General features: G+C 26.9%; 1 protein-coding gene across 2 annotated transcripts in view; it reads left to right on the forward strand.

Moving 5' to 3' along the window:
• Rint1 (RAD50 interactor 1) overlaps positions 1–24,791 on the forward strand; it is a 38,048-nt gene extending 13,257 nt beyond the window's left edge. Inside the window, exons 9-14 of one of the 2 annotated variants that reach the window (XM_067269278.1) lie at positions 4,330–4,529; positions 11,407–11,488; positions 13,249–13,447; positions 16,369–16,540; positions 24,327–24,445; positions 24,521–24,791. In XM_067269278.1, coding sequence (XP_067125379.1) covers positions 4,330–4,529; positions 11,407–11,488; positions 13,249–13,447; positions 16,369–16,540; positions 24,327–24,445; positions 24,521–24,698 — 950 coding nt within the window. In that variant the 3' untranslated portion in view covers positions 24,699–24,791. Of the gene's footprint in view, positions 1–4,329; positions 4,530–11,406; positions 11,489–13,248; positions 13,448–16,368; positions 16,541–16,603; positions 16,675–24,326; positions 24,446–24,520 lie in introns of those variants that run through there. The other variant, XM_067269279.1, reaches the window with a different exon arrangement.
• The last annotated feature ends 426 nt before the right edge of the window (positions 24,792–25,217 follow it).

A 25,217-nucleotide genomic window follows, 5' to 3' on the forward strand; every position in this document is an offset into this window, starting at 1 on the left:
TAAAACTGTTAATGATCTATGAAAAGGAAGATAGAAAAGATCCCAGAAACTATCAGTCAATAGCATTACTACCAACATTACGAAAATGCTTTACTTCTATACTGGCACTACAATTTCAACGATGGACTGCGGAACTTAACTTGAACTCAAAATTTCAATTCGCGTTTATAAAAACAAAAGGAACAGAAATGGCCTTATTCTTCTTATTATCAATAATGCAAATTTACATACTAAAGCTTTGATATATCAAAAGCTTTCGATTCAGTTCATGTCCCAACTTTGATAATCTGTGGCTCTGGAAAAAAATTCTCAGATTCAATTGCAAAATTATTTTCAATGTACAGAATCAACATTATTCATGGTAACCAAATATTCCCAGAATTAAACATAAACCAAGGATTACTACAAGGAGAACTGCTATCGCCATATTCGTTTAATTTTTATGTAAATGATATGGATAAATTATTTCTATTCGATACTGAAGGAATTCAAATTTCTGGGAGAATTTACCACTATATATTATATGCAGATGATCTAGTATTACTTGCATCAACAAAAATTGCCTTGCATTACAAAATAAATATAGTAAATAATTATCTGAATTTGCTGTTTTTAATGATCAATATCTCTAAATCCAAAATAATTATATTTAGAAATAATGTTAAACTTCCAAAACAAGAAAAATCATTCTATTTAAATAATCAATCTCTTATCTTAGTAAATTAAATAAAATATTTAGGCATATTATTCAACAGGAATTGCAATTTTCAATCGCACTTTAAGAATCTAACTACAAAAATAAATTCTTTAATAGATAATGTTATCTATTTATGCGCAACTTTAAAAATTACAAATATAAAATTACAGATGAAATTATTTAACCTACTGATTATCCCTTCAATATTCTATGTAAGCCCTATATGGGCACTAGATTTATCATATGATTTAGAAAAATTTCACGTTATTTACTTACGAAAACTATATAAAATAGAAAGAACTGTTCCAGGATATGCAGTTCGAGCCGAAACAAATAGATTCCAACTATATCCGTTTTATTTAAAGAGACTGATTAAATTCTATTATAGATGAAAAAATACTAATGAAGATAACATAAGATTCTTACATCAAATAATGCCAAATCAAAATAATAATTCATGTAACAATAAAAATCTATGGCAATATAAATTTTAGAAATTATTACAATCTTTTGGTGTATCAAACAGATTATTCGATAATTCAGAAACGAATTGGCAATATGGCTACTCATTAATGATCGAATCAGCATTTTCTCAATCAATAATAATGGATCAAAACTTATTAAATCATTCAGTAGACCATCCATGGTACATCATTTTAAATATCCCGTCTACTTCGAACATCATAACTGCTAATATCGGTATGAATATAAAACATTAATCCAATTAAGACTCAATAAATATTCATTGTTTATTAATAATACTTATTTTGGTTTTACTAAAGACAGGTGTTATTGGTGTAACTCGGGTGACTATTCTTTGAACCATTTACTAAGAGAGTGTGAAAGACTAAATAAATACCATCAAAAATATGAAATTAAAGAACTAATATGTACGAAACAAAATCAAGACTTTAGAACTAAATTAAACAATCTTCGTTAAATCAAATGTATAGAATTAATGGTTTTTTTTTAATCAAATCGCTAAAGAATTAAAAAATATATGAAAAATTAATAGAAATAAAATAATGTTTATTAATTATGTTACTACCAAATATTTTATTGTAATGTTACTTGTGATCTTTAAGAATATGTATATTGAATGATTGTCATTTAACAAATGTATACTAATAAATTACTGGAAAAATAACTCCCTGTAACAAGGCCTAGCCTTAATGCAAATAAAAATTATTATTATTATTAATACTATTATTGTTTACATAAAATTGTGCAAAAATGAAATATTGCAAATTAATTAATATAAATACAATGTTTTACTTTCAAAAATTTTTTGCTTTTTTTTATTTATTTTATTGAGTATCAGTTAAATTCTTGTGAAATTATTCTCTAATAGTAAAGATAATAATCAGCCCATTGTAAGAGATTTTTTATTATTCACAAATAAAAATTAATTGAAAGGAATACTACCATTCAAATGAGATTTTCTAGTTTACAATCATTTACAAACTTAAATTAATAATAAATTTCAGATCATATTTGGTGATTGACTATTCCATCCAATATTTTTACTAGATTTGTCACAGCGGTTAGACACAGAAGACAACCTTTACTCCTTATAATATCCTTTATTGAAATCGAAATGCATAATGGATTCTACTAGATACAAAGGAAATAATAAATTTCAGATAATTAACTTGAATTTTAATGCATGAGTAATAAATCATTAAAGTGAAGGTTATGAAAAAAATGAATTTTAATAACTTCCGGAAATATACTGAGTTAATTAATTATTATAAATGTGAGAGTTAAAATTTTAATAGTGACAAAATTGCCTTTATTAATACATATGTTTTATTGGGTATCTGTTATTTACACTCCTTCATTATAGTCTTAGTCTGTATGTAGAATTAATTGTCATAATTTTGAAAGACATTTGATCTATCAGCAGACTTTGTTCTAGTCCATCACTGCATAGTCTAGTGCACATGTAATTTCTCTTGATTTAAAGTGTTGCCCATAAATTGATTTTTTACCTTGCAAAAAAGATCAAAGTAACATGGGATTCACATTGGGAGAGTATGAAGGATATTTCAGAACTTCCCAATGCCACTGAGCCAACATATCCTTTACCAAAACTGTTCAGTCAAATGATAAAAAACCTAACAAACTAATTTTCCTCATCTGTAATTTGGTCTTTAAGATATGCAGAACTACATTGCGTGCACCACTCTGATTTTGGCAGCGAATTCTCGAATTACCTATTTCGTGTCTCCTGGCACGATGCCAACGTATCCATCCACCATTCAAACACAGGAGCCATTCCTCCCTGACTGCATGTTTTCACCCATTTGCATTCTCTTCTAAACTGTTGTATCTATCTTGCAAAGGTTTTATATGATAGAGTATTATTTTCAGAAGCAGACTGGAGGTTTTTGTAACATTTTTTCATTGTTTGATCCTAGGCCACTTCAATCTTTAGCCAAAAATGTTGTACTGTACATTCTTGGCTAACAATTGTTTAGGCCATTCAGTTTGAACACTGTTATATATCAAACAGCTACTGCAGCAACACTTTGGCTATTTCTATTGAAAACTTTATTAATTAAGTAATTTAGTAAAATTTTGAGAAGTTTGGAAAATCTTTTATGCTTATACATATATTAGGTTTTTTTTAATTCAGAGTTTATACAAATGCTATGTAAGAAAATTAAATTATTAAATTAACATTTTTACAAAAAAACAAACAAGGTTGCAATCTTAATTACATTAAATTTGTTTCGAAGGCATATTTCATTATCAATAAATATCTAAGAGAAAATATGTATAACACCCACCTACATTCAATTTAAAAAAAAGCTATCAGATAAACCTCTAACAATTAAGAACTAATTATTGCAAAGAATTAAAATGTAAACAAGTATTTATCTGTATAATAAATGTGATGAAATATAAATAGTAAATATCAAATTTATGATTCTACTGTTTTATAATGATCAAACTACACTGGTGGCTCATTGTAAAATGTTTTGGTAGAATATAGACCCACAATCAATGCAGATAACATGTGAATCCCAATGTATTTTCCAGTCATTCTAGATCTTTCTGCTTTTATTTCATCTTATTACAGGCTATCAAATTAAACTAGCAGTTAACAATACAGTTCAAAATCAATTGGCTCAATTTGTAATATTTTGCCAGCCATTTCTGTAGTTTGTACCTGCTGCTGTGCAAACTTCTGGGTATTTTGATACAGAAAGAGCTGCAATGAAATGGATAGTTGATAAATAGTGACTTGGAACATTGGTTGTTTGTATACATGGCAGAAAGAGTTCTTCCTTACAACAGGTTTGAATTTTTTGGACCTCAGTGCCCATGTTATGATTTTATGAACCTCAAGGCCCAGTGTACCAATGTGATTTTTAAAATTGAAATAAAATTCTTAATATTTTCTTCAAGATATTGTGGATTATTTATGTGATATTAAAACTTTAGGAATATCATCAAGAATATAATTTCTTTTGTGTATCAGCAAAATACACATAATGTTATAATATAAAATTTAAAATCTAAACAATAATTTTAAATTTATGTAACAACAATACGATAGGAAATAATAATAATTAAAAATAATTTATTTCATTTCATAAAATTTATATAATTTTTATTCATTTCAGAACGTTACCAAAATTTGCCAAAACCGATACAGAGATTATCTTTTCTCGAACTTCAGTTAGAATTACTGGATGATTTTAGATTGCGCCTACATCAGCTTTTACATTCTGAATCAAAAGAACCATTAGATTCAAATTTTTGTGCTATTTTAAATGCAATTAATTACATACTTTATATATTAACAGAATGGAGCAATCTTCCTGTAAGTGTTTGAAATGATATATAAGTTTTAAAATAGTTTGGTTTCTTTTCAACTTTTATTTATCATAATTATTTGTTGATCATTTATTAGGTATTTTTGAACATATTTTTGTTATAAATCTTTTATATGTATATAGAAAATTTTAATAGTACATTTAATTATAAAAACTGTGCAAAGAGAAGCTAAAATATGTTCAAGAACTTTAATTTATTCCTTCCTATGTAAAAAGTATACTATAAAATAGGGTTGGTTCAATAATTATATTATGTTTTTAGAAAGTAAAATTTCCAAAATATAAACATATAATTCTTTTGAATATTTAAGATAATTATTTCATTTTATGTAAAATTTTTTATAAATTTAATTATCTTTTGAATTAGCAATATTTCATTATTAATTTTATTTTTAACAGAATGCAATAGTCAGTGAAACAATTTATAGCAATAACTTAACTTTAGTAAGAAAATCTATAGTACATATGAAAGAAAGTATTATAATATTGATTAAAGTATTTTTAATTATTTAAAATAAAATAATTCTCTTTCAAAATTTAAATGCTTAATGAATGAATATCTAAATGTCTAATTATAAAATTTTGTTTTCTAAAAGTTCTTAATAAAACTTCATATATTTTAAATATTAAAGTGTTACACAAAAAATTCTTCAAATATAATTTCTTTCAAGTGAAATAATCTGTAGAAATATATTTTAGTATCTAGAAATATCTTTAATACTTAGATTTGTACGACAAAGAACTGCCTTACATTATTTTGTGTATCTTGTTTTCGGAATTGTAATTTAATTGATTTCTAAGTGTTTTTTTATTTGAGAAAAATCAAATATTAAAATTTATTAATTTTTAATTAAAAAGAATATTTAAAAAATATTAGAAATGAAGACAATCACAAAGTAATTGTAATCCTCTTTATATCTTTTAGAGTTGATTTTTTATCGTAGACAGATAAAAATGTTAAAATTGAAAGTAACTTTTGTATTTTTTGGCCAGAGAAGAGCCCATAATAAAAAGTTGACTGTGTGTTATGTTTTAATTGTATTCATGCAATAATGCAATAAAACCTCTAATCTTAAATCATTCCTTAAGTCAAACAGGATTGTCAGTCCAAGTTAACACCCTATACAATATAACATTTTTCTATTCCTAAAGTCCAACAAAATTTCACGTATCTCAATGCCTGCCCCTCCTCGAGTCGAACTAGTGTAACTCGGTAGGTATCGACCAACCTATCGAGTTTCAAAAATCTTTCGACGTATTGCCCGGCAAAGCAACTTTAAAACCATTTTATTAGGCATTATTATGATCAGATTGCCAGTTTAATGGAAAACCCACTAGATCTAGTGGGAATATCAAAATTTGATGTAATAAATTATGTAAAATTTGATTTTTGAATGGTAATTTTGTAATATATCTAAATTCATAATATTTATTTAAATTATTATTATTATTTTTTTTTAATTAGTTCGTATTAACAATAGAGAACAATTTCTCTGTTTAGGGGGAATTTTACAAATTATTTAAAGGAATAGAACAAAAAATAATAAATTTAAAATTAAAGTCATAAACTACAAGTTAGTTCTTATTTTGTTTAAACATCAATTATATTTACAAATGTGGTAATTCATCTACTTTCCCACGACAACGGATGGTTGTATTAACATTAATTTTGATTTGACAAATAGTATCGTTCTGAAACTTTTACAAAATAATTGTAAATTTTATATAAATCCGTTTTATTAAGATTTTTCAGATTTGATTTAAATTCCAGTTCTGAATTAGTCTGACATATCTGGTTTATTTTATAATAGTTACGTAGTTTTAAAAGTTCTTTACAGCTTTGAATTAAGTGGAGTAGTGAAAATTCTTCAGATTTGCATAAAGGACAGTGATTTCTCGTTAGATCAATATATTTACCATCAATAAACACAGAATATTTATTTAAGCGGAGTCGAATTATTAGACGCTTCACGCTAAAATTTGTTGGTTGAAGCATATAGAGTTGCGAGGATGGAATTTGCAATAATTTTATATACCATGAGTGATAACTGCTTTGGTATAATGAATCTTGATCTCTTTTTATTGCTTGTGAAATTGCAGAATCTATCAAGAGGGAGTAGCCAACTTTCCAATCATTAATATTATCGTTGAACAATAATATTGATATACCAAAACTATTTAACATTTGATTTAATTTATATTGCCATAGTTGTTTGCATTTTTGTTTGCATTTGTAAATATGAGTAATATTTTGATGATGAAGATATGTTATTGTATTATCATTTTTAAATTTAATTCTGTAGTAAAATTTAATTATACGTTTTAAAACAAAAGGAAAAAACCAAATTCTATTTACTTCATGTCTCAGAGCGTAACCTGGAATTGTTCTTTCCAGTTGAAATAGTTTGCGTAAATAATAAACGTGAAGAATTTCTAATTTGTATATATAGTCTAAACTCCATATTGGGTTTGCATAATAAATTATTGGCACAATTGTTGAATTAAATAGTTTAATATGAATTTTCAAGTTAGTAGTTCTTAACCTAGAACATAGAAATAACAAATTATCAATGGCTTGTTTTGCTTTTATTTTTATTTTGTTAAAATGTGCCTTAAAGGATAAATTCCACTCAAACCTAACTCCCAAATAATCTATTTCGTTTACCGTTTGTAGAAGGATATTTTCATGGTATATTTTAGTGTTGTTTTCAGATATCTTACAGTTGTTGCGAAATATGATTATTTTCGTTTTAGAAGGATTTATTGTTAAATATAATGATTGTAGAAATTTATTAAGTTGATTTATTTTCCTTTGTAGTGAAATTTTTGTTGGCGCCAGGAGCACAAGGTCGTCCGCAAAAAGAATATAATGATAAGTTCTATTTCCTATTGTAATTCCATCGGTTGGTTCAGTAAATAAACGATCAATACCAATAAGATAAAAGTTAAATAGATATGGAGATAAAGGATCACCTTGGAGAACTCCACGAAATAAATGTAAATTTTGAAAGATATTGTTACCTTGTTTTATCCTGATAGTATAATCCAGATACAGTTTTGAAATTACTGAAGTAAATCGAGTACTTGCGCCACTGGATTTGAGATTATATATCAATAAGGGCACATATATTGAATCAAATGCTTTTTGGATGTCAATAAAAGCAGCATATATTTTCCTATGTTTTTTTAAAAGATATAGTTGAATTATCATTAATAAGGTAAAGATTGCAGATTCGGTTCCTTTATTAGTAGTAAATGCATATTGAAATTCCGCTTCCAGTCCCATTGTTCTAGTCCGTAGCTTAAATTTATTTGCAAGAAGTGAGGTAAAACATTTTCTTATTACTGGTAGTAATGCTATTGGTCTATAGTTGCTAGGGGAAAACGGATCACCCTTTTTGTATATCATTGTTATAATGGCTGAATTCCAGGATTCAGGAAAATACACAGATTTGTACATACTATTAAACAGATTTAATATTATTATTCTAGAGCTAGTTGATAATATTTTTAAGAAATCAATAGGAATATTATCGCATCCTGGTGTTGTTTTACTTTTTGATTTTCTGATAACGTCCTCTAACTCAGTTATTGTAAAGTCAGAATCCAGGATATCATTATAGACTTCTGTGTTTGTGTTTAGCGGTATTTCCATATTAATTTGTGGAAATCTATTATAGAATTGTTTCCAGGTATTAAAATCTATTTTAGCAGTGTTTCCATTTAAGTTTGATTTAGACCGAAATCTTCGTATTGTGTTCCAGAATATGCTACCATTGTTGTTATTTTTAATTAAGTTTTGTTCTATTTTCCGATAATAATTTAATTTTTTAGTTTTAAGAAGATTATTATACATTCGTTTAGTTTTTTTTATAACTGTTAAGATTAAATACTGTTGAGTTTTTCCTGAATTTTTTCAATGCTGCTTGTTTTGTTAATTTCATTTTATAACAATCTGAATCAAACCATCCTTGCTTAGCTCTAGTATTTTTGTTTATACATTTGTATTCGTTTAATATAGTTATTATTAAATTATATATTTTTCCACTATTAGTACTTGTTACTTCTGGAATTGCTTTAAGTCGATTGTCAATCTCCCTCCGATATTTTGAAAATTTATATTTTATCTTTGGACTATTTATACCTTGCTTATTAGTTCCTTTTGTTGAAGATATTCTAAATTTAGTTATTGTGGGGAAATGATCTGATATATCCATTAATGTTATCGTAAAGTTCGTACAATAATCCAGAAGTAGTTCAGAACATATTGTAAAATCAATTGTTGATTTCCCCAAATGAGTTAAACAAGTATATTCCGCAGGAGAATCGGTTTTAATACGACCATTCAATATATAGAGTTTATTTTCTTTTATGAAGTTTAACAGCTTGTTCCCCAAATTATTAACCTGTTTATCTTTTGATACTCGACTATTACTAATTAAATGATTTGGTCCCTTATATTTGGAATCCATTTCCTCACCAATGCGAGAATTGAAATCGCCCAATATAATAATATATGGAGTTATATAGAACCATGATTCTATAACTTTAAATATTTCATTTAAAGTATTTACATCCCCAGGAGGAATATAAGTTAATAATATCATCATTATTTGGTTATTCTTATTTAATTCTTTGTTTCCAATTATTGTGATGAGAAGTAATATATAGTTCCTTGATTTTTTAACTTGAATTATTTTACAGTATTCTCTTTCCAGCAATAAACATAAGCCGCCACTTGGTCTTCCGGGCCCAACTGGTTTACTTGCAATTGAGGATTCAATTTAAAATTTTTTCGAGAAATTTGTAGTATAAAATTTTTCCGTTGTTATCCAAGTTTCCGTTATACCAATAATAGCCGGATCATATCTAGTATACAAAGAATTAATAACTGAAGTTTTATTTTTTAGACCTTGACAATTCCAATTTAATATATCAAAGGAGGAATTTTTATTAGATTTATTTGTACTTTGGGTTTGCCTTTGATTTGTATTATATCAACTTCCCAAAACTATCGTTTTACGGTAAGGTAAAAAAGTATCAACATATACCAAACTTTTCAAGTTAATATTATAAGTAATTTTCTCAGATCCTGATAGTAAGATATCATTATGTAGTTTAGCCTGTGCATTTTGTTTCCGTATTTCATGTAACACTGGAAGTAAATTTTTTCGTCTTATTCTTGTATTTTTATTAAGATCTGGGGATATTTGAGAATCTCTCCAATCTTCTAACTGGTTTTGCATTTTTTTCTGAATAAAAGCAGAAAACATTCGATTACGGAGTTGACTATTTTTAAAAATTATTTTAGTAGTAGTTTTTGGTGGTTTTGTTAACTGAATCACATCTATAATGTCCTCTTGAGTTAAATCACAAATTTCCAATAAGGAAGTAATGAAATTATGGATTTCTTCTTTAGAAACAGATTTCGAATTAGGATAATTATATATTATAATATTACTACGATTATTATCATTAACTAAAGAATCTAATCTAAATTGTGTAAGATCCTTCTCATTTTGCATAGTGTTTATTTGTTGTCGTAAATTCGCTATTTGTTCCTCCAATTCTACTTGTTTTTCCTTAACTTCGTTTAAATTCTCATGCATTAAGTTTAATTCTTCCTTAAAATCTTTTATTTGCTTAAATAACTTATCATTAGATGTTTTTATTAAATTAGATATCTTATTCCATAGAATGGCAGATGAAGTGTCCAATAGCTCGTCCGGGTTATTTGGTAAAGAATCAAGTACATTTGGCTCACCTGAATCATCTTGAGTATTGCGTTGGTCTGATATTTCATTAATTTTCTTAGCTTCCATATTAGTGTCTTGTAAGTTTTTATCCAGTTGTAATTTATAATCAGTAATTAATCGGGAACTTGTTGCAATATCGTCATTACGTTTACCTGCTGATTTGGTTCTGGTGAGCGGTGGTCTTCCACGTTTAACTGGAGAACGTTGCATTGCTATGAATACTAAACTTTTTGTTAATATTATAGTCCTATAATTATTAGTTTCTTTTAAAGTCAAAGTTGATTAAATCAATTATTTAATTTAAAAAATCATCACCGACGAAGTGAGAAAAAATTTCACCAGCAGCGTCGAGGGACAGATACGCCCCCCCATAAAATATTTATTTAAATTATTAAAACAGTCTTATATATTATTCTAATAATATATATCTCAAACAAATATCTTCGAGTGAAATATATCACATTCCTTATCTATTGCTTTTTACTTTGTATCTGACTAAAAATCTTTCTCTTTTTCACTATAACTCTGCATAACTTGAACTGGCTATTTTTTAGTTTTTTCAAATTCAAGTTTTAGAGATTATAGATATACACACACATAGTAAACCTTTTGCAATAATATATATATATTATAGAAATTTCTATAATATGTATATAATACCAAATCTGCCATATTGTTTGCTTAAAAAATGTATTCTAAATAAATGTTTATTTCTAAAATATTTTTAAATAATATATTTGCGTACAATAATTTAAATGAAATGACTAACTAAATAGATTTGTTTATTAATATAATAAAGTAAACTTTAATAAATTATATAAAATGAATTGAACTGTAAAGAAGTCAATAAAATTGATATTAAAGTTTAGAATGGTTTTTAATATTATAAAAATAAAATTTAATCTTATTTTTAATATGCATGTTGTTATTTGTTCATTGAGAATTTTCCACGTTTATTAATGAACTTAATAATAAAATTGTGTAATTGCTATGTTTAGTGAAAACTTATGTATTGCTTTATTTGAAACTTAATTTCTTTGTAAAATAAAAATTTATATACTATAGTAATTAGAATTTTTTGAAAAATTTTTCTTGAATTTATTTTCAGTTTTTTCAAAATATGCAGCAAATTAAACAGTGTTGTCAAAATGCGATGGAATGTGATAGTGAAATTCAAATGAACAATGAAGGTAACGAAAATATTTATTATCTGTTAAGATTTTTGATGGTAATTTTTAGTTTTATTATTGAATATAATATATTTATGCTGCTTTTTATTACATTTAAATATTTGAAGATTTTTTTAATTATAAGTTTTAAATATTTAAATGTAATTGCAATAATGTCTGTATTTTTCTACTGTAATAGCATTTTTGTTTTGAATCTTACATTAATATCTTTAATCCAGTAGTTCACAAATTGTAAGGTGCAAAGAAATGTACTGTACCTTGATCACTGTGTAACATACATTTTAGGCAGATTTACATTTATTAATGGTAATTAGTAAAGAATTCATAACCAGTTGCTTATGTACTAAATTACTCAGTGACTAGCCAACTATCACACCCGAAAACAATAGCATTACATACAATTAATATAATATTAATAAAAACACATAAAAGTTTCATGTTTATTTCATTAGCATTATTGCATTGTAAGTTATTATTGTGGTTAAGACTGTAATGTAGTCATTACATCATCAATATTTGATTCCATTTAGTGGTAAGTATCTCTGTGTGCTGTTTTACTTTCATTTTGTTTGAAATATACTCTCTGTTGCAAAAAAATTAATGCATTTTAAAGCTGGTGTGTAATATTAACCAAATTCTACACATTGTGGGTAGTCTACACTGTGAGTATGTAGTCTAAACATAGCAATTACATCATCACAGCATAGTAATACAGCATTAAAGAACAGTTTTATTGCAAATTGGCAGTTGTAAAGCCGTCTCTGACATTGGTCAGTTTTCATTAATTGCCAGATTAAATTTGTCATTTTCTAATTTCTAACATTTGTGATGAAATTGTTCTTTAATTATGTGTCCTTGTGATTTTATATTTTAGTGGATTCTTTATTTTTTCAATTTAATTTCAAATGCAGAATTTGATCACTATTGCATACAGGTTTTAATGCATAAATGCATAAAGTGCTTTGATCTTTTTGCAACTGTATATTTGTACACTTTCAAAAACTCTTAGGAAAGGTTTAGTTTTAATAGAATAAAATATATTCTAAGAAAAATATATATCAGTATTCTTATACAAAAAGCTTAGAATTTTTGTACAAAAGAGAAAGCAACTCTTTAAAAGTTTGAGAACCACTACTATAATCTGTTTTGTTAAAAGCTCATTAAATGTTTTGTTTTTATATTTTATAATTATAACTAAAAATTAAATGTTTATATCATTTATTGATTAAATTATGTTTCTTCATAGTCTATTTTACAACTAGCAGGTGTGCAGTGTAGTCTTACTGCTAATACATATAAAATATAGTCTGTATTACTTGTCTTAAACTTTATCAAAGGGGCTGCGATATATGCAACCATTTGAGGCAATGTATATTGCAATTTTTGATGCAGTCTTGTTTCAGAGAAGTTTTCCTATAGTTTCTATTTTGAGGATTGCATGTGACTACAGTTGCATGTAGCGACAATAAACCAGCCAATGATAATCTAATATGGACTAATATCATATGTGATGCCATCCTTTATTGAAGACAAAATGTTTTTATTAATGAAATACAGTAATTTAATTGATTCAGATTATAAATATTTTTATTACTAGGGTTGGATTTAAAATCCACACTTGACAATTATTGTGAATTTAATTGATAATAGTTCTTATATATTGTAAATACGAGAATTTATATTTTATTTAATTACTTTTTACATCACATTTATTATAAAATATAAATAATGAGTCTAATAATAATTTTATATTAATTTAGGATCGTCACTTTTGGGAAATCTAAACTTAATATTGCCAACAGAAACTGTTCTTCCGGAAGATGAAGAGCAACTTAAAAAAAGTGTTTTTGATGACATAATTGGTCTTTTGGAACACATGAAACATGATTTATTGCACACATTATTGGATAGAGTTTTCCTAGATGTGAAAGCTAAAAGTCGTCCTTATCGAAAAGAAAAGTAAATATTAATATTTAAGAAAATATTTGTTTAATGTTTGTAATTTATAAATATATTTTAAAAAGTTAAATATTATTCAGACTTAAAAAAATTTAGATGCTTGATACAATGATTGCTTCCAATTTTTATAAAAGTACATTATTTATATAGAATAATTGAAAACTTTTCACATGTTTGATAATTAAATGCATTTTAAACTAACTTACAAAGTTGCCATTGAAAAAGTATCATTTAACTCATCTTAACTCTCATGCAATTTAGAATGTATTGTCTCAGACATTATTTTTTTCCTCTATTTATTTGGTTTTTATTTCAGTTAGCAATTCATTCTAGACATAATTATAAAGTAAGTGAAATGGAAAAAAACAGAATATTTGTGATGGAACTGCTAACTTACATTAAATATTGAGAATATTAATAATTATTACCACTATATCTGTTCACAAAACATGAGCTTCCTAATTTTCTATGTTAATATTGACGTTTAATATATAAGAATATCTTTACTGTTCATTCAGAGAAATATGAAATTTATCATTACTTTATTAATGTAGTGAATATAAAGTAAAACAAATTACAGGAAATCCTCATTAATTCAAACTTGGATAGTTAATCCCATTAGTTTGTAGCTGTACTTTTGTCCTGGCCAGAGATATAGAGATTTACATATTAAGGAATTTGGTTAGTTTGAAATATGGCTGCTTTGTAATTCAGTATGTTAGTATGTATTTAATTCTTTCACTAATTTGTAATTGATATTGTTGATAGTTATAATAAGTTACTTGGTGGGGTATGAGTTTATTCTTGTAAGCTTGATTTTTCTCCACTTCGATAGAAGTTCTCGCAGGAAAATGATCTGATAAGTCACAGTTTAAAACTTGTATATCGGTGCAGAGATCTGCCAATAATTCAGAGCATATTGTTAAATCAATTACCGAACATCCAGAATTAGTTATACAAGTTATTTCTGACAGATAATCGTCTTTTATTCTTCCATTCAATATATATAACTGTAGTTGGTAAGTATAATCCTAGTAATTGGATTCCTAATTTGTTATGTTTTTTATGCTTAGACTCTGTGTGTTTCATATTAGCATATTTGGTCCCCTATATTCCGAGTCCATATTTTGTGCAATTCAAGCGTTTAAATCTCCTATCATTAGAATATATGGGGAAATATTTTTCCATTTTTCAAGATATTTAAAAATATCATTTAGAGTCTGTAGTTGTTCTGGTGATACATAGACCAGCGTGATTATTATCAATTTATTTTCTAGAAACTTTATATCTGGATTAGTGATTTGTAATAATACTGTTATATAATTAATGGTTTTCTGAATAAATTTTATTTCTCCAATATTTCTCCTTAGTATCAAACTTAGTCCTCCATGTGGACGTCCTGGGTCGTCTAGTTTTTGTGCTATCGTCGATATAATTTTGTATTCTTTGTTATTTTTTATTAAATCTTTGATTGGAGAGGTCATCCAGGTTTCTGTAATACCCAGTATATCAGTGTTTCTTAATAAGTATAAGAAGTTGTTACCAGTAGTTTTCCGTATTAATCCTTGACAGTTCCAGTTTGTTATTTTTAGTTGTATGTTTCCCTGGTTTCCATTCTTATTTGTTTCATTATTTTCTTTTGTTTTTATTATGGTCTCTGATTTATTAAATTTTCTTGTAGGATATATTCTAAAAAATCCTCAGTGTATACGAATTGATTTTGCATAAAACTGTATGTAATTTTTTGCTGATTTATTAGCAGATAATCATCTCATGATTTGAGTTGAACTCCTCGTTTTTTTAAATCTATATAATATGGTAATAGTGATTTTCTTCTGTTATGTGAGTTTTTAACTAAATCAGCTGCCACGTTTACACGTTGCCACTCTCCCAATAATTTGTTTTGTTTCAATCTATTAAATGTCATTAAAATATTATTTCTCAGTTGTTCCGATTTCAGAATTAAACATTTAATATTAATTTTAGAATTAGGTATACTATAGATAGATTTTATGTCTTCATTTTCATTGCATTTAATCTTTAGAGAATGCGTCAAGAAATTCAATAATTCTTTATGATCTACATCTGTTAATTTATTTGCATAATCATATATCATTAATTTATTATTTATTGCATTGTTCAAAGTATCTATCTTAAATTGCATTAGTTCTTTATCATTACATAGTTTGGTTAATTCAATCTTTTCATTTCTTTCATTAATAAATTGCAATTGTTTTTTAAAATTAATTATTTCATTATGAATTACATTAATTTCCTCTCGGATAAATGAAAATTGTTTCTCCATTCTTTCATTACTGATAGTATTAAGTTCTACAATTTTCAACCATAGGTCTGTAGTTGAAATGTCTGTTGTTTCCATAGTTGTTAGCTCCGTCGAAGGGTTTAAATTAGATTTCTCACCTGTCTGAGTTGGTAACTCTGTTCTTCCTATTTCAGTGTAGTCCGTGTTAAGGTTTGTCTCTAATTCTGATGATATTGCATTGTTAGTTGATTGCTTTACACAATTTATTGGTGGTCTACCTCTCTTTGTTGGAGTTTTCTGCAACAGTCCTGGATTTGTTTCAATTCCAGAGATTAATAATAGTAGTAGGATTAGCTTGAGATTCTTCATTTTAGTTGAAAATATTACACAGTTTCCAATTATTAACAATTATATCGAAGTCAGATGAAGTTAAGAAAAAGGTCACCAACCACAGTGACGATCCGAGCACCCCCTAAATCTCGGATAATTCAAAGTCGTAATTATTTCATCTCTTGAATTTCAAATTCATGAAGATATCCTGTATTTTTGAAAAGTTACTTATTAAAAATATAATATTCTAGAAACATCAGACTTAATATAAATTTAAAACAAAACTAATAAATTAAGCTTCAATTAATTTATAAACTTTTTTTCCTAGATGGTTTTGTATGCCAATTCAGGAAACATATGAATTATCAAGATTGGCCTATCCACTCTTAACAATTTTAAAAAGTCATTTACAAAAATTACAAGAAACTTTAGCTAAACCTCTGTTTAATACTGCATGGCAATTTATTGCAAAAGAAATTAATCAGTATATATATGAAGAGGTATTTATTATTTATATTTAATATATTTAATCTTAAGTAATAACTGAGTGTTTTTCTTAACAGTTCATTGTAAGAATGTTTCTTGCAATATATTCTGTTCTTTAAGACAAAAAGTTATTTGCAATTTTTTAAATGTAAGTAAATGTAAATGTAGAATCTAGATTTCTAATTATGAAATTCTATTAAGATTATAAAATAAATAGTTAGATGTTAAGTAACAAAACTATTTGTCATGAAAAAGTTTAAGATAATTTTTTACCTTTATTTATTAATTTTAACTTTATTAAAAACATGGCTGGAGAATCAGAATTTTTTTTCGACTCTGGAGTCGATATTTTCAGTTTAACAATTCTGACTCTGTCTCCAACACCATACTAGTTCTTAGTATTTATATATATTATCTACCATTTCATCACTAACATGTAATTCATTAGGCTAATTTACTAATTTGCAATTCATTAGGGGATCTAATTAAAGCGGGTTGTAGGAAATAGAAATCATCTGCTTATCTAATCATCTGTTTGTCTAATTAAAGGATTATAGCTCTGGATTTTTTACTCTGTTCAAAAGACAAAAATTTACAATATGATAAAAAGTAATACTTTGTTGGAAAATAGAAATACTAAACAAAAACCGTCTATTTATACTGTTTTTAACTGTTTGGTTTAACTGTTGATGCATTAAGCTTAACTTAAAATTTAAATTACAAACAAATAAAATTCAATGACAATTTCAGTTTTTAAAGTTAGTTAGAATTGAATCATTAGATTAATTAACTTCATATTCATGTAATTCTTTTAAACTTCCTACACTTAAAAACTATCTAATTGCTTCTAATTATGAAATATAGAGTCAGTTAATGAACCAGAGTTGGCAACTTTTTTTGCTGACACCGACACTGACTCCTCTTTTAACTGCTGACTCCTGCTGACATAGACTCTCCAGCCTAATTAAAAGCATAGCTATCTAATTATAACATTAATACAGATGATGAATATAGAAAAACCTATTAATTTATGTTGATGGTTAGAATATATTAGGCTTTACAAAAGTATAGAACCATTAATAACATTCATTACATAATTCATTAGTGACATCGTTACTTTCATTATTGTTGAAATATGTCTTATATACATAAGATATTTTAATGTGTATATAGTGTGTATACATGTTAAAAAATTTTAGACATACAGTATATACGTGGTACGAACCAAAAGTTCAGGGAATGCAGTAATCTATGACAACGAAAGCATGTATTTGAAGTTACAGCATATGAAATGGATTCTACCAACCCACCTCTACGTGTTCAAGTTAATTTCACCCATGTCATGTGATTAAACCGTGAGCGCTCCTGTTTTTTTCCGGAGATAGTTACCTTTGTCCTGCGACGTAATCAAAGTGGAGTTTCAAGAACAACCTCCAACTTTAAATTTTGTCAGCGTTTAGGTAAAACATCTACGGAGATTTTAAAATTGCTAAGAAAGGTGTACGGTGATTCTACGGTGAAAGGTCACGGTGAAGTCGAAATGTTGGAGGTTGTTCTCTAAACTCCACTTTGATTACGTCGCAGGACAAAGGTAACTATCTCCGGAAAAAAACAGCAGCGCTCGCGGTTTAATCACGTGACATGGGTGAAATTAACCCGAACACGTAAAGGTGGGTTGGTAGAATCCGTTTCATACGCTGTAACTTCAAATACATGCTTTTGTTGTCATAGATTACTGCATTCTCCGAACTTTTGGATCGTACCACGTATGTTATGTGTACATGTTATACAAGTATACAGTATGTAACGATATATATGTTAATATAAAAATTTTAAAATAAAATTTTTAAAGACACTGAAATGTCATTTAAATCATTAAACAATATGTATCATGTTGTAGCAGAGGAAACATTAATAATAATTTTTTTCTACTGTTTTTATTAAAAATAAAACACTTGTTAAGAATATAGTTAATGAAAATTATTTAAACATAATAGTTTGATCTATTAACATAATGGTGTTGTATGAATTATTAATAATAATTATTATTATTATTCTCATTAATAAGTTTTGACATGCTTCATAAATCTGAATAGAACTGAATCAGTAGCCAATATGAATAACTTAGTGTTGATTAAAGTTAATACTTATACTAATGACATTACTGATTATCTAGTTGTTTGTCTATTAATTGTAATATTAGATATATGATAATTTAATTCAGGTATTCAATCTTTATTTATGCTGTCAATGCTATTTGTAAGGTTGTTCGTATTGTTTGTTAAGACAAAATAATTAATCAAATCACTAAGTATATCATCAGAAGTCGTTAGTATAGTCTAATAACATAAATAGCATTCTTCAGTTATTTGCTTATCATCTCATAACATGAATAAATCAACAATAAAGTCCTTTGTTTTCAAACATTTATGCATTTTTATATTTATTATATATATATATATATATACATACGTACATACACCGTATTTTACGGACTATAAGATGCACTTTTTTCTTCGAAAAATTGCCTCCAAAATTCAGGTGCGTCTTATAGTCCGTAAAATACGGTATATATATTTTAATAATTTTATTAAAATAATCAGTTTTGTTTGGTATGCCAAAGAACTCAATTATATAAAATCAATATATATGTATGTTGTGTATATTAATTTTATATTAGTGCTTGAATAAGTGTTTTTATTCAAAATTTGGCTTACTTCTGTGAAAGTAAACAAGAGAACTGATATCTTTTTAAGTTCCATTTATCATAATCAGATGCCCAATCACATCCTATTTCATTTGTCAATATCATTATCAGTTTTCACGTATTTTCTTCTCTATGAAAAATAGGTACGTAATTATATAATCTAACCATTATCTGTTATCTATTTATCAGTTAAGAATATAGTAAAATTTATTTTCCCGGCTATTATAGAATATAAAATAGGAAAAGTACGGCAATTAGTCAAATTTTGACTGCTCGACGTTTTTGTATTTCTCGATGTTTTGACACTGCACAAGTCCAAAAATGTTGGCATCTATTTTGTATTATATCTTAGGACTGGATGAAGCAAAACTTTTGAAACTTCCAGGGTTATCTTTACATACAGGGGATTAATATTATGGAGTTTTGGTGGTTAAAGGTCAAGGAAGTTGAGAGATAGAAGGTGGTAAGAAGTCATATCTCAAATGTGATCAAACTTAATGAAAACTTTACTCGTTATTAGCATTTACAATTTTTTAAGAAACTTATACCTTACTCCCAAAAATAAGGCTTTTGCCTTTTATAATAATTCATAATATAAAAAAATTGGTTTTTTATTTGATCATACAAGTAATTTCTTTTGAAATTAATAATTTTTCAATGTTATTTTTATGTACAATGCATTAGACATACAATCAATTAATTTCAGATAGTTGTTTTAAATAATTTTATTTTTTATTTTTTCTCCTGTTAGTTTAAATAATTATTCATCAGCATAATTTAATTTAATGGCAGGTGTTACTCTTTAGATATAAAAAATTATTTAACATAGTCCTACTTTTCAATAAAGCATGTGATTTGACAGATGTTTTAATAATTTATTATCTTTAATGAATAATTTTTAATTAATTAAAAAAAAAGGAAAAAACTAATTATATTGTGAAAAGACAATTTGAAGTTTCTTTAAAACTACTGAAAACAATTTTTTTATTTTATCAATTCAAACATTTAACTTAATTTTAATATTCATTTTTAATTTTTGTTGTTATTATTATTCTCTGTAAAGCCTTTTATTTTTACAGAATGAATGAAAAATTCCTTTATCATTATCAATCATATCCTGTAATTTATCATAATTTTACTATTATTATTATAACATTATTATATATTACCACAAAAAAGTAAAAATGTTACTGTAATAGAATATGAATGTTCACAATACAAGATAGATTATGACCGTGTACGACGGTAAGTTTAGGAAATTAAAGGAGAAACAAAATGAAAGGAAAAAAGTTTATATAAATGTCATTTTTATTATTGAATTTAAGAAAATGATGATTTATGATTAATTGGAGGTGAAAATAAATGAATGGTGAGCATAGTTTGAGTAATATGGACCTTGATGCGATTGGTTGGAAAGAGAGTCAACCAGTTCTAATGTAACACATTTCCAGCCGTTAGGATATTTTTTATTCACTTTTATCTTTAAAATAACAATTTTTATAAAAAAAAAACACGATTTCGGTGTTTTAGATTCGTGCTCTTTACATAAAGAACACAAAAAATTAAAATCTACCCGAACCAAATTAGGAAATGATTGAACATTCAGTTTCCTAATTAATTAAAAGCATTCACATTCTAACCAATATATTGTTCATTATAATTTAATTTTATTTTATTTATTATGAATAGAATCTTTAAAATTATTGTTCTCATTAAATTTTTAAATAAAATACCAAATTATAATGTAAATCTTGTATAAAACTACTTTATTGGAAAAAAATCAACATTAAAACATGAGAAGATAGACAAATTAAACAAGAAGAGAGCTCATTAGTTCTTCTGTACCAGGATCTTCCTGGAGCTAGTAGTTAGATGGATGAAATATTGAGAGTTTTGAGATAAGGTAAAGTTTTATAGACATCATGTAGTAGGCTTAAAAGGAAAGTTAAAGCAGGAGTCAAATAAATGAATACATTTTTTAGACATATGGGTTAATAAAGAGATAAAAGAATACGAAATGAGAATATACAGAAAAGATGTTTTCAGATCAATTAATATACCATTCGATTCATGGGATCCATATGGATATAGAAAGGTAACCTTCGAGAGACTTATAAAAGGGACATTTATCTTATTTTCAGAATGGAAATTACTAGAGACCGAATTTACAATTCTTAAAAGAACCGTTAAAAGATCACGAAGACGCCGCGTTCAAAAAGACGGTTTCAAAAATTAAAACGAGGAATGCAACAGAACATAGAAAAGAGGAAGGAGGATACGACAGAGACGGTCGTGGGTTACAAGGTTTTACAAAGTCTTAGAGACAGCAGTAAGAAAAAAGGTCATACTAACAAGATCTCCACTGTTTTTGATTGCCTTAGGAATGAGAAAGAAAAGCAAAACTCAACAGAGAAATTAGCAAAAGTATATACCGTAAGTAAGGATAGAAGAGAAAGGAGACAAATGTTTTATATTAGAGCAACAAAAAGAACTCTAGACATTAGACCGAGGAACACGATCGCGAAGAAAGGTAGGACGACAACTGCCATAATCAAGACGGCTTTCGATATACGGAAAGACGCAAGCTCGGCGGAATAAATAAGAGAGGAAGAAAACATACGTACCGTACAACCAAATAAATACGGATTTGGAAGAATATCCGAGAATCGGAGGTAGTTAACATCAAAGACGGGGAAGCACTATCATCGGCATCAAAATGATAATGAAGTAAAGTAGAGGAGGAGGATAAAAAGAAACTTGCATCAGTTTTTTGTTTGTGTTTTCTGTTCAAACCGGTTATAGGTTCTGGATATGTTGTTAAAAAGAAATTTCAATCAAATATTCTGATAGTAAAAAAAAACACATAAAAATAAATCACCCAGAAGGTGGAGCTTTATTAGAGTTCATCCGCTTAATGTTTTTGAAATAATAGAATATAAAATTTTTTAAATATTCGAATGTAGGAATTATTCCTCCAGCCGGTTAAGCCCGATGATCATAAGCCGTTTAAAAGTAATCGACGAATAATGTATTTTTAGTTCATTTTCTCTAATAAAGTAGATTTGTACAAGTTTTACATTCCTTATGCAGATTATTTGCATATCAAATTATAATTACCGTGTGTTAAAATGACATACGAAATCCCATTTTCTATTACCGTGATTTTTCAAAACCATCTTTACGTGTATTTTTTTTTGCGTGTATAATTAAATACACGAAATTAGTAAATAATAATACTGCAAACATTGATTCCCATAATTTAAAAATTTATATTAATCATTAAAAAAAATGCATATGTACCGTACTTTCATTGTATAACTCTCCATTTTAAATATCACGTATTATATCGGCCGCGCTGGGGCTCTCTGGCTTATCTGGGACACGCATCCTATGGTTTAATGTCTTAGTGCAAAGGTTACCAGCATACCGTTCTCAATCGCGAGTTGTGTTTCATATGTTTTTTTTATATCTATTTTTAGAGATTGTTTAATACCATTTAATTCAAAATTCGGAAATTTTTTATTTAAAAAAATACTTGTTTTAGCACTTTTAGAGTAAAATTGAAATTTTCTGGAAAAATGCATTAATCTTTACATTTTATAAATGCGTGCATACCAGTTAATTTGGAAAAAAGTTAATCGTTGCATGACAAATTTGTATATAGAAATATATCAGTTGGTTTATTGGTTGCAGTACCGACAGAACTAGCTCTAGATAATCTCGTTACTTATTGTCTTAATGTACATTTCTGTATCGTTTACTCGGATTTCGTTTAGGCACGTAAAAAATCAGTCAGTCGACTTTATTTTAAGAAGACAAACGCTAACGTTACTCGACTTTTCAAAATAAGAATAATTATTCACTTTTTCTTTTATCGCATTCCACTTTTAGAATTATCGAAAGATCGAGCCTTTTGTATTTTTATCGCTTTCCGAGAAACTTGCATTTTTATTTGCGGAATAGCAAACGACTCTCCTTTATCGAAGTGTTCTTTACGAAACCAAATACTTTTCGTCGCTTAGCTCGGGGAATATATAATTTAAAAATTTAAGAACAAACGACAAAAAAATCTTTTACTATAAAAAGAACAAACTATTTAACAATTTTATATATTTTATAAGATCAAATGTTGTAAAAATTTTGTTTTTTCTCGATATTCTTTTCGTCCGCGGTCATCCGGAAACGACTTCGGAGGTAAATTCTAAACACTTTCGACGTTAAAAACCCGTAAATACAAACGTCGATATATTTAACGAAACGAACGATAAGTTCAAAGTTAGGATTTGTGCATTTTATAAAAAATAAAGCGTAACGGTTTGTCATTTTTAAACTCGAGCGATTTAACATATTCGAAGCCAGTATAGTTCTTTAACCTATTTGTCACCGTTCCTTTCGTATTTACATTTTATCAGACTAGAAAATAAAATTATTAAATCTAAATTTCAATTAGCACAAATAGCGATCGAACGTTAGGAATTTATTTTTAATTAACAAATATTCGAGATTTATCTATTTATTTGCAATTGCGCGCAATCTAATCCGACGCGTAAGGAGAATGCCGGTTATCACCAATCTACAAATATTATTATATAGAAGACGTAATTATCTGTACATTATCAAAGGATAATGTATCTAAATTTTTCACCAAGAAATTCATTTGGAATTTAAATAAGTTACAAAAATCTTACAAGTAATTATTCCGTGTTCTTAATACAGAATGATTCTGGATAATTAGGTTTAAATTATTTTTTCGTCCGCGATATCGGCTACAAAAAACTCTAAAAGCTTTTAATTAATAAGAGTATAAATTTTTCAAATGATATTTTAAAACTGCTATTTAATAAATAATTATAAATATAATAAATATTTTTAAAACTAATTTTATTTTACTAAGAATGCGTAGAAATATCTCTAAATAGTATCTTACCGTATAAACTTTATATTTAAAACATGGACGAGCATCGAGTTAGCCAAGTACTTTTGCGGGTAATATATTTTGTTAGACTTAAAAATGACTTATAAGGATATTGTAAACGAAACGAATAATAATTATATGGTAAATGCAGTAATATTATTTTTATTAATGCACGCAGGTCATTCTTCAGAACTTTTTCAACCAAGGCGGAGCTGCCCAGTTGAACTGCGATATGAACAGGAATTTATTTCCTATATTTGGAGCGTACGCGCAGAGGCCGGAAAATTACTTTAAAGAGTAAGAACATTTTCCAGTTAACGAAAATTAAAATTAGTAAAAATTCAATTCGTTTTCGATCGTTTTATTTTCCAGAATAAAAGAATCGTGCGCTTTGCTAACGTTAAACTTTGGGTCGGCGATATTGTTGAAAGAAATTTTGTCGAAATCGGTCGGAAGTCGAGACGCGTTGGAAGAACTCGGAATTTACAAACTTTCGCCTTCGGCGGCATTAAAAATATTGTCGTCCCGGTCGGATCTTCATTCGTCGTGACGTTCCGAAGAAATACCGGACGTGTCTAAACATTTTTATATTTGTAAATAATAGTAATTATTATTTAATAAATATTTGTAACAATCGACAGAATTTTTTTTATTACCGAAAAATAATAATTTAAAATCATTTCGTAAATTCTTTGTGGCGACGCCAACCGTCTCCGAGTTAATTTAACAGAATTTATATACGCGCAAAAAACGAAAGTTAAAATTGTTTTATTTAAACGATATTTTTGTGCAATTAGTACATAAAAACTAGATTAAAAAATTACAAACGGATGGAAATAAATCTTATATCTACTTCGTAATAATCGTCGGATTACAAATAGCTTTTTGTAATAGTAAATACATAATTTTCAATGTTTTTCTATATACAAATGGAATTTTAACGGTTTAAATTTAGACGACGCGTCTATTTCGGAAATGAAATTACATTTACAAAAGATGACAATTTCTACAACGATGCGTACGCGTAATGGATTTACGGCCGATGCCGACGACGGACGATTAGATAAAT

The sequence above is a fragment of the Centruroides vittatus genome, unplaced genomic scaffold (genome assembly GCF_030686945.1).
Source record: "Centruroides vittatus isolate TY-2023 unplaced genomic scaffold, ASM3068694v2 contig_349, whole genome shotgun sequence".
In the NCBI taxonomy this organism is placed as follows: Eukaryota; Metazoa; Arthropoda; class Arachnida; order Scorpiones; family Buthidae; genus Centruroides; species Centruroides vittatus.